The sequence below is a fragment of the Scomber scombrus genome, chromosome 6 (genome assembly GCF_963691925.1).
Source record: "Scomber scombrus chromosome 6, fScoSco1.1, whole genome shotgun sequence".
NCBI lineage: Eukaryota > Metazoa > Chordata > Actinopteri > Scombriformes > Scombridae > Scomber > Scomber scombrus.
The window spans coordinates 4820219-4831821 of record NC_084975.1 but is presented as its reverse complement, the minus strand read 5'-3'; the positions used below and the strand labels follow the sequence as shown (position 1 = coordinate 4831821).

The following is an 11603-nucleotide window of genomic DNA, read 5'->3' as shown; positions in this document are numbered from 1 at the left end:
CCAAATTGCTGCATTTAAATTCCTTTTCAATTACATTTTTGTCACTCAGCACCACTGTAAATAAAGATTCATTTTCAATGGTCCTTTGAGGTGACATAAAGGTTAGTGATGCAGTGACAGATTAAGGGCTCTCTGGTGGGTTGACAGTGTTGTCCGATGGGAAATCAGGGAGTTAAGAATAGAAAGGTTGATTAATTAGAAGAGGTTGCACCAAAAAAAGTCTCCTAAGTAAAAATTATGAATGGTCAGTTTTAGTTTTAAGAATGAACGACAGTAGCAGACTTTCAAAAAGCAGCTGAGCCTGGGGGGAAAAGGGAAGAGGAAACTATCAGTATTTAATGACACTTTACGTCACTGAAACACTTCAGCAGAAAGAGTGATATGTCTCGTTTTGTGTTGAAGATGTCACAATTTCCGTCACATCACTCATCGAGCCACTTGAACACACTCGTCCCTTGTCTGCCTGTCTTATTTAACCCTCACATGTTGCACTGTGTCTGTCAGAAAGTGAGCGCAAACTGCCACTCTGCTGCTCCTCAGCAGCTCCTACCTATTAATTCTCCATCCGCACTCTGTTATCAGGCTTTCCAGTCTTCATTCCAACTGCCCTCCTTTCAGGAAGTGGGACAAAGGAATTTTTTGTGCTGCCCAGTGTGATTCATAGCTGACACACAGACACACACACACACAGAGAGAAAGAGAGAGAGAGACACACACAGTTGGTTTAGCCTTTATAACTTTTAGCTCATTATTTATGGCTGAGTGAGCCGTTTTAACATGACAACCCCTCTTCTGACTCACAGGGAGTTCTGGAGGAGAGTCAGGTGGAACTTGAGGAAGAAAGGAAGGACTTAACTTTACCTACGAGACCCTTTCTTTGATTTTTCTTTTGCTTTTGAACATTTATGAAGTGTAATGGCACAGTGGTTGCCTCACTTGTGTCGTAACATAAGCTTTATTATTAGTTTCAAACCACCTTGAATGCGTGGATCTGGTGGATAAAGTCCACCAAACCAAGTTGTTTTATGTTAGGTAATAAAAAAAAGAATTACACTTCCTTTGGGACATAAAAGTTGACATCACATTTTAAAAGGAAGATATCATAATAATTTAAGTAATGCATTAAATTATACATTAGAATTAAATATTGCTTTTCTGGAGAGAAAAAAAAGTAACAGATTTTGTCTTAATTGGTGGTTTTGTGCCACATAATAAACACCCAGTAAAGCTCATAATGCACAATTTCCTCTGTTTTCCAGCTTTCAATGCCTGCATGTCTGTCTCACCTGAGCTCCACAAACGGATGAAGCTTTGCACCTGGAAGCGTCACTGCGTTTTGGAGACCGAGGGGCGGGGCATTACGCGCCACGAGAGGGGCTGATGTGAGTGCTGCAGCAGCTCCAGCGGCGTGTGTGCTGGATGCAGTCAGTCAGTCAGTGTTGAGTCTCACTGGGTTCGTGTTCAGCTGAGAGCAACAAACATGAGTTTAATTTCTGGAAACTAGATAAAGTCAGATTTGGAGTAAAACTGTATTTTATTTTTTCTTTCTTGGAGGTTGTTTTTTTTTCACGGAGAAGAAAAAAAAAAAGCGAATATAGAAATCCAAAGCGATCACTTTGGATTTGATGAGAAAGTCAAGAAGTCCCGTTTTTGAGGAGACCAGCGGAATATGATTTGAGCTCAGGGAGTGTACACTGTTGCTCGCTAACAGGTGAGTTTATTATCTCCAAATGTTCTTCTCGGTTTCATGACTTTGCTCTGTTTTCATTTTTATCCTGAATAGTATTTTCATGCGTAAACGCGCAGAGATGTCCCCCTCGCCCCCCTGACCATGAAACTCCTGACACCCCCCCCCCCCCCCCCCCCCCCCCCTCCTCCTCTTCTTCCAACTTTGGATATCACAGCCCAGTTTTGAAATGTTTTTTCTGGCTCCCAACACCATTTTACCAACTTCCCATGTGTGATTTCTGAGACCTTTTGCCATGAGTCACTTTCCTCTCAAACTAAAAACATTTTCACTGTTTCACACACCGCCTTTTGTCCTTTAAAAAAAAACACCCGTGCCATGAGGCTGTAAATTTATTGTGTTTGGTGCAGGTGCGCAATATTGTGCCTCCGTTACTCATAGTTTTAAACCACAACAAGTTACTACTCATCACAGCATCCATTCATTAAAAGAATGTGTTAGATGCTATAATAGGACCTTAGGGTGTGTTTTGGGGTTATTTTATAGTGACACTTTATAACAGGCTACACTTATTTTTATCTTTTTTTGGATGGCATCATTAATATCTCCCTAAGGGGTTTAAACAGACTATTATTTATTGTCTTTGGCACTCATCGATTGTATTTCAGCTGTAAACCTTCAAAAGAGTTTGCCTACAGGCAGATGCTACAGTTGTTGGATGTCTTTAAATCTTTTCTTTGGAGACGCAGATGGCATAATATATTATAAAAAAATTGCCCACTGGCTTGCTTCTAAAAAACAAACAAACAAATGAGCTGCTAACTGTGAGACATCAGTCATAAATCAGTCAGATTATCACAGAGGGAATCTCATTGAGGTTTTGCTTTGCACATGAGTATAAAAACCAAACCTACTGTGCCTGATGTTATTGCCTTGTTTTGGTTTACTTCTGGGGGATCATTTTAAAACCACATCCAGATAGGGAGCATGCAAATGCACATTTAGCAAATTCTCTATTGCTGCTCTCTCCCTCTCCCTCCCTCCTTTGACTAAAAGCATCTCCCAGTGGATTACCATTTAATTGCTGGGGTTATTTATCATTTTGCCGGACGCTCCCTCCTGCCTTTTCCCTCCCACCTCTTTTGTTTTAAATGAGTTTATCTCCGCTCCCTTGGGCTCTTGCTGTCTAAACTTAGGCTCGTGGTTGTGTCGCCCTGCAGAGCGGACCGCGCTCTGGGTGATTCACTGCTTTGCCTTGCGCTGTGGTCATTTGGGAACGTAGCTGAGCACCACAGAAGTGCTCACCCAAGTCTGACTGCTGACTTGTGTAGGGTCAGTAGAGTCAGAAGTAGAAACGTGATGATTACTGATATTTAAGCTTTGTGTCACTATAAAGACCCTAGTCACTTCAGTATGACTGGTTTCACTGCTTGTGGTAAAGTGAGTAAAACCTGGTTTCACACCCTGACAAAGTCCTATTTACGAGTCTCAAAGGGATTGCAATGTCCCTCTTGTTCCCAATTCAACACAGATTGTGCCTTTTATCCACACATTCACACTCCAGAAAATTTAGGCCAGTCTATTCAGAGATATCTATGATTGATGTTTTTAGCTCTTTGTGTTCCAGCAGGGACATTTTACCAGCTCATTTCTCATTTGTCTTCTTTCTGGAACAGGATGAATCTTTGCCCGCTGGAAGCTGTTCATGCCATCATGCTGCTGTGGGCCCTGTGCCCCAGCGTGCAGGGCCAGTGCGATAAATCAGCCGAGACATCCAAACTCAACCACTCGGTCACCTACGAGCTCCCAACGTTCACCACCGACTTCCCCATTCAGAATATGGTGACACTGGACGGGATCATCTACGTCGGAGCCGTGAACCGAATCTACGCCTTGTCCCCGAATCTTACGAAGCTGTCAGAGTACCACACAGGGCCGCTGCTTGCCAACGAGACCTGCGGCCGGAAACTAAACAGCACGGGCGGTGGTGGCAGGGTGGACAACCACAACATCGCCTTGGTGGTGGAGCACATTTACGACAGGGGTTTATACAGCTGCGGGTCGGCAGACAACGGTGTTTGTCGGCGCCATGTCCTGGATGATGACATTAGCCCGAAAACCGTAGACGAAGAGGTGTACTGCTTTGCTGCCAAGGTGAGATCAGGCAAGGGTCAACCCAGCGACTCAGATGTTGTGGTGAGCCCTTCCGGCTCGCAGGTGCTCAACGTGGAGAGTAACGTTATCAAGTTTTTTGTTGGTAACTCTGAGATTCCTGGCATGAGAAACTTATCAGGCAGTGCGACACATCCCCACACCATTTCCCTACGCAAGATGAAGACGAGCCAAAATGGCTTCACCTTCTTCTCCACCCATTCATACATGGATTTGATTCCTTCTCTACGTGGAAACTACTACCTGCGATACGTTCACTCCTTCCACAGCGGACCCTTCACCTATTTCCTCACCGTGCAGCGGGTCAGCAGAGACTCTCAGGCCTACCACACCCGTATAGTCCGCATGTGCTCCTCCGACCTGGTGATCCGCCGCTACGTGGAGATGCCCCTCGAATGCATCAGCACCGATAAGAGGCGACGACGCTCCACAGAACCTGTGAAGGTGTTCAACATCCTCCAAGCGGCTTACGTCACCAAGGTGGGCAACGATGTGGAACTGCAGAGGCAGCTGAAGGTGGAGGAGGGCGACGACGTGCTTTTCGCCGCCTTCGCCCGCGGAAAGCCGAACTCTCCGGAGCCGACACCCAACTCGGCCGTATGCATCATGTCGCTGAAACACATCAACAACATGTTCAAGATGTACATGCAGAGGTGCAACACAGTGGACCCGTATCACTTCACCGGATCAGACAATAAGTCCTGCTACAATGTGGTAAGTGCTTGGAGGGGTTGGCGTGACTGTGAAAGGGTAGCCACTGTAGAGCTCTTCACTTTGCATTGCATACACAGCTGCATTCTTTAATGTTTCTTCTTAAGATGCATTCAAATTTGGTCTCATCTGAGCTTTCAAAAGTTATAATGGGTTTGCGTTTTTAAAGATTTTCACATATAAATAACCAGTTTTGTTAAAAAATGGTTAATGGTGACCTCTACAATGGCTACTGAAGTGTTAATATGTGATTTTATTACTTGTATTTTTATGCCAATGAATGTATTTGAAGATGTTTTGAATGTTTTTCCTGCACAAACTTGGTGTGTTCAAATCTCTGCTCATTTTATGGCGACTTTGAGAAGATTTGTCTTGTAGTCCAGGCCAAAAAATGTGTTTTTCTGCACATGACTCCATCAGTAAATTACAAAACTCTTTGCTCACCGACGGTATTTCAGACATTTAGACCTTTTTTTCAACCAGAGTGACTCAGATCGAGTCCAAAAGACACATTTTTGGTCTCTGTGGATCAGCAAGTTTCAGCCTCATTATGATTGAAGCCTCAATCAGTCATCTGTTGTATATGCATGGCCTGGTTTTATCTTTATAGGCCGTGGCTGTTTATTCACTGCAGGCACGTTGGCCTCTTTGCTGGAGAGACCTGCTCTCCTGTAACTGGGTGGTCTCAGGTTCAGGCAGCCAGTATGTCTACTGTCTCTCCATCTTTGTGTCCTTGAGCAATACAGTGAAGCATGACCTGCTCCTGAATTGGTCCTCTGACCTCTGGCCTGGTTAAGAGTGTACTTGCAAATCTGCCTTATAGGGAAATGTAAAAAAAAAAACGAACCAAAACTCCAGATTACAGTGTTTACTATGACTTTTATGTCTATTTTATATCCTCTTTCATGTTTATGGATTGATTACATGCTGTGTAACTTGCAGTCTTTGGATCAGTAGAACATTTTTAGTTGTTTTGGCTCTGTGCTTCGGCGGAGATTAAATGAAATGATGACTCTTAAGTGTAGACCCTAGAGCTTTAAATTAAGGTTGTTTACATCCATATTTGGTGAAGACTGTCAGACTCATAGTCATTTTTATACAGTCTAGCCATTTTAGGACAAATGATCAGAACGGTGATCCTAAACGTACAGAGAAGGTAAGCAAGTTGAATGTTATTGACTGGTTGGGTCAATCACTCAATCCAATATGACGTGTTTCACTTGTTGAAGATCAGGGCTGAGGGCAAAAAGCAAGATAACAAGCATAAAGTAAACATGCAGTACAGGTCTTACAGAGCATGAGTAGGGAAGATACCAAAAGTGTGCTGATGTGTTTGGGTTGGAGATTTCAGGCAATAATTGCTAGGTCATTTTTATTCTGTGGCTATACTGGAATGTCTTGGCAGGATTTTACATTTAAAAAAACTCATTATGGCCGTTTATGCAGCCCCTCAGTTCAGCCTCTGTCTGAAACAGGCAGTTTTAGCTCCTGTCTCTTTAAGCCCCCCCCCCCTCCTGGTGAGCCTACTCTGTTCTGATTGGTCAGCTTCAGGAAGATTCAGCCAGTTTTGGAGAGCAGGTTTTGACCTGCATGGAGTATTTTAACATACATTAACATACATTCACCTTATTTAACATTGACATCCCCAATCATAATAGCACATAAATGACATAAAGCATATCTACTTTTATTATAATGGATTACATTACGTTTATTTGAATTGGTCCTATATACATTGTGACCCCTAAGACATTATGCAGAAACCTTTTAATATGCATTGTACTGAAGTAACCATCACCCTTCCTCATACTTATCCAAGCCAGTTTGTTACCCCCACCCCCCAATTACTCACTCACCTTCAATCCATCAACATTGACTAAATCAATCAGCTGAACCACCTGATCAATAGTGACACGAAGTTAACTGCCGACCATCCTGCCAAAGGCGCTGTCAATATGTGTACTCGTGGTGCTCCCTCTCTGACTTCATCTTTACTTAACTTCACCGTCAGTCGGTTGTATATCACCAGTCAGGCAGCGGATTGCCTTCGCCTCCTGGATGTATTATACAGTAAACATGTTGTCAAAGGGCAAGCACATACAGGATTAATGCCGGAGTCGTGTGCAAACACCTCGCTCACTCCTGTCAAAGACTTCTGTCAAAACATTGGGTGTGTGTGCGTGTGCGTGTAACTGTGAGGGGTTATAACTTTTTCTATTACTGTCAGCGGACTAGTTTAAACATCACTGCATGCGCTTCCACAGTGGGAACATTTATTGCTGCTTTTAGCTTGGCAGCACACCACAGCTATGCACCGTAAGACTGCAGGTATAAAGCGTTTGTATGGCCGTGGTTTTGTTTTATCCCTTTTTTATTACAGATTGTGTTTACTTTATATTGCTGCTAACTATTTTTTCCCAAACAATGCTTCTGTGTTTTTAGAGATTTCAACACAATTTATTACCATTGCGAACACCACTGATGGTAATGATCATGTCTCTGTGTGTGTGTATCCTTCAGCTCTAATAATGAATGTTTTTCCTTAGTCATAAAATATTTGCAAAACATTTATTTTTTTCTAACATGAGCTTTCAATCGTCTTCTTCTTCTCCTCGTCTGCTGGTACAGTGCGACAGTGTCACATACAAACAAAATGAGGAACTACTCACCTAAACATTGCTTCATTACCTAGCGGTCTGCCAACAGTTCATTATCATTACAGGGTAAAGTACATTACAGGTGATTTAAAGACTGAATTCTATAAATCAATCTGTACTTAAACTGAATTACCGTGCAACATTTGACAAAAGGAATGCAGACTTAACGATCACTGTGATGGATTACACAGCTCAAACAAGCTTCAAGACTCTACTAATTGACTTTCATACAATTTAGAAGTTAATGGAAACCAATGGCTGTGTTGAAAGGTGTTAAGAACGGAAATTATAGCATGCATAACAAAACAGTTGGGGGAGAATAGTACAGATAATAATTGCAAACACACTGTTTTGCTTGTAGTGTGTAGTGGTTGTAAAGACACACACTGCAGTGAAGAGATCAGACAGAGACACCAGAGTGACATGTGGTTAAGTTCTTAAAGGAGCTTCAAACCAGCTTTGCAACTACGCGCAAATACACGATGGGTGGGTGTTTGGGTGTTTGGGTGCATCAGTGCCGTCCTGACAGCTATCAGCAGTGGAGATCCACTGGGAAAAATGAGGAATGCTGGGGAGCCGGGGGGGTTCGGGGGGCAGCGCATATCTGACTCTCAGCGAGCCGTGATGAATGGCTCGAGGATAACAGGGCATCAGCAGCTGGGCGGAAGATGATCCCCTGACCCGCTGTGGCAGCCGGCCACGCTGGCGAGGCCTCCCCCCCCACTCCCCTCGACCCCCACCTGTTCCCAGCACCTGTGGGAAAGTGGAAATTGCATCGGTAAAACCAAAGTGCCTTTTTCTTTGGATTGATCAATCCGTATGATCTCTTTTTGAGGTGTCGTGTTTGATGTGATCATATCAAGCTTTTTACAAAATTCGGTGGTTCATATTAGAGCCGACAGTGTTTACTCAGTGTCTCATTGCACTCGGAGGACATCTATCTGATCTCTTCATATTTTGATGCAAATGTGTGGTGGAGCAGCTGGACAGCTGCAAATTGGGCACGTTTTTAGTCACAGAGCAAAAGGTTGAAAGAGGTTCAATGTTTGAGGACCTCATTGCCTCCTATCATCTATGGTGAACAGATGTGACGAGTTTTCTCTGATGTCATGCTTAACAGACACATTTTGTGGTCTTTTTGGAATGTGAAAAAGCTAGAAGCCGTCCTCAGCTGTAAACCGATAACTCAGAGAGCCTGTTAGAGCTACTGTGCGAAGGATCAGAGAGTAAATCATTGCGTTACGAATCAGCTATCGCTCCGTGCTATCACGTCTCCAAAACAAAGGTTCATTTGTACGAAGTGTCGAACGCAGAGCAAACCTTCCCCTTCCTGAAATCCCAAAACAGTAATTGTCTGTTTCCACTTCTTTGACAGTGAGTGGCGGTATGAAAACTGTTGTTCCAATCACTCACAAGCGAGAGTGTACTATTTCATTATTAGACATTCTTTCCTCTTGACTCACTTGATTGAGGCATGACATCAGTTTCGCTGGAGGTACGGGAGCATCTCTGCACTGTGTAATTATAATAAGAATCCTTCTGTTCCTTTAGTCTGCGTTGTATAATAGGATATGTTTTGATAAGTGTGCAAATAACATGATCTAAAAGTTGATTTTTTTAGATAATGCTGACTTCATCTGACTTCATTTAGTGATCTCTTTTGCAGTAATTCAATACATACGCTAAAATCCAGTGTGCTGGCTTTTTTCTTCCTTCTTTTTTTCAGCGCACTCAGCAGAGACAAACGGCACAAAAATCTGCTGTTTTTCAAATATTTTCACGTCTGAGTTTGAACTCTCAGAACGCACAGACGCAGCAGGTCAAGTGTTGATTCGTTGCAGCCAAAAGAGCTTTTATCTCAGTGAGAGTGGGACGCCGTTTTCCTATTTCTTTTTTTTTATTGCTGACTGTCTTTATTTGTGTGCTCCTATCTTCAGCTGCCAGGTATAAGAAATGAGGCTGTAAGACCATTGAACAACTGCCCATCTGATGCTCGTGCTGTAAGCCAGGACTTGAATGATCTAATCGTAGCACTGCTTAATAGATTTATGACTTGTGTTTAGCGGCATACGGCAGGTAGACTCGCAGTTATCATGAGGTTTTTTGGGAGAGATAAGCGTTGTCGTAAATGCATAAAAAGTTGTAAACGAGACATACTTAAGAACACAGCAGGATATTTTTTGTCGTTTGCTTCACCAAACTGTGCGTTTTTCTTGTGGAAAACTCCCAGTAGGATTCTGGCTGAGGTCGAGAGCTCAGTGTAAGCGCACGTTTTGAAGATTTTAAGTGGCGGTTGTCGGCTCAGACGTGCCTCTCATATCCAGTTTGAGCAGCAAGATATGATAAATGTTGTAATCATGAGTGGCTCTCCTCTGGGCTGTCTACGTGATCCAGCAAATCTGCTTCTCCTCATTGTTTTCTCAGGATTGTTTCTGTCCTCGGGCGGCTTTCGGTTACATAAAAAGCTTGACATTGAAGAAATATTTAATAATCTTTACCATCAGACCTGGAGCGTAACTACAGATTACTGTGCTTCAGCAGATTTTTTTAATTATGCTACTTTTCTGGGTCCAATTTAGAATATTTTCCAATTATTTTGCCTTTGCTTTAAAGCTTGTATTTATAGAAGTAGAGGCACTTAAGAGTAGTTTCCCTCAAAAAGGCCACAGTCGACTCAGCTGCTGATTTGAGCAAAAGTAGAAACGATATCAAAAGGTTGAACTGATAATGAGTCCATTAGTTTATGCACAAGGAAATGAGCAATCTACTAATCTTTTTTTGCAGACAATGAACATGCACTGGTTTTTGTGTGCTTAATGAATCAGTCTGGTTAAATTCTAATTATTTTTTCAAGCATGTTCACCAGAACTAGCACTGCAAAGTTTACTCAATTGATTAGTCAATGGACAGAAAATTAATCACCAATTATTTAGTTTTTCCAAGAAAAAATCTCTAATGATAAAGTGAATATCTTTAACTCATGGAAAAGACATTTTAGGTTGCAGCCTGAGCTTTGGGAAAGAGTGACTAAGATTTTTCACCATTTTCTGACATTTTAAAAACCAAACAACAAATTAATTAATCACAGATTAATCGCTAATGAAAGTAATCATTAGTTGCAGCTTTAGCCTGAATTGAGTAAACATTTAATCTGATTAACATAGTTTTTCAGTATTCCGGTAAATCTCCACCTCTCCTTAAAAAGAAAAGAAGCTCATTAAAGAATTGATTCAATCCCCCCCCAAAATGTGCTGTTACTTGACAATATCACTTTAAAAAAAAAAAACCCCATGTAAGGCCATTTGCTGGGTAATGTAGTGTGCAGAGACATGGCGGGGGTTTGGAGTGACCCCCGACACGCCTGGCACCCATTCCCATAAGTCTATTGAAGGAGGAGGAACATTTGAGACTAAAAATAAAGAACGGCCACATTCGAGGTCAAAATTATCATCGGATTACCATTGATTCGAGAAAACCCACCAAATGCTGATTGCTTTTAAATTGAATCTTCGGCCTGATTGATTATAGTGTGTGTAATATAATTCCAGAGAGGAGACGCTTTTGACCGACAGTCATTTTAATTAGCCGGCCTGTTTTAATGAACAAGCTTTAAACGCTGTCTCCAAAAGATGCCACAGAGGCCTTATTGATTACAGTTTACACCGTTCAAGAATTCCTAATAATTTCTGATTATAAATAAGGAGCCAGTTATTTGACTTCCAAGATATATAAAAGCCTTTGCCAGTCAGTTGTTTGGTCACTGAATGAGATAAGATTACATTTTATTTGCATGCAGCGCTGAGTAAAAGAATGTAGAGCAGAGCGTACAGTAGATGTTTGCCTTATTTAGATCCTTAACAACATCAACATGCAACTCTTGAATAACAGATCTTATGTAGTTTGCAAGTTTTTTTTTCCCAAGAGAGGATTTTTTTTTTAAAGTGTCTCTGATTGGAGAAGATTGAACAGATAAATAGAGGGTGTTGGATGTTATTCAGATTGTACTCTGAACTGTATCTCTGAGCTATATAAATAAAATTGACTTTACTTAACCTAAATAAGGACTTCTTGCTAAATGCTAGAAAAATAATACATAGCACTTGGACTCCAGTCAGTCAGTATCCACTGAGTATTTAATACTGGACTTGATTGCAGCGCTGTGAGACGTGACTCACTAGAAACTTAATTCCCTTAACCCTCCTGTTGTCCTCGAGTCAAGGAAGGAAGGAAAGGAAAGAAGGAAAGGAAGAAGGAAGGAAGGAAGGGCGGAGGGAGGAAGGAAGGACAGAAGGATGGAAGAAAGGGGGATGGAGGAAGGAAGGAAGAAAGAGAAGGATAGGAGGGAGGGAGGAAGGAAGGGAGAAGGAAGGAAGGAA

General features: G+C 42.1%; 1 protein-coding gene across 1 annotated transcript in view; it reads left to right on the top strand.

The window, feature by feature from the left end:
- Positions 1-1390: 1390 nt before the first annotated feature.
- Positions 1391-11603, top strand: part of met (MET proto-oncogene, receptor tyrosine kinase) — an 80153-nt gene continuing 69940 nt past the window's right edge. The window contains exons 1-2 of the mRNA XM_062421478.1: positions 1391-1711; positions 3364-4573. Coding sequence (XP_062277462.1) covers positions 3365-4573 — 1209 coding nt within the window. The 5' untranslated portion in view covers positions 1391-1711; position 3364. The remainder of the gene's footprint in view (positions 1712-3363; positions 4574-11603) is intronic.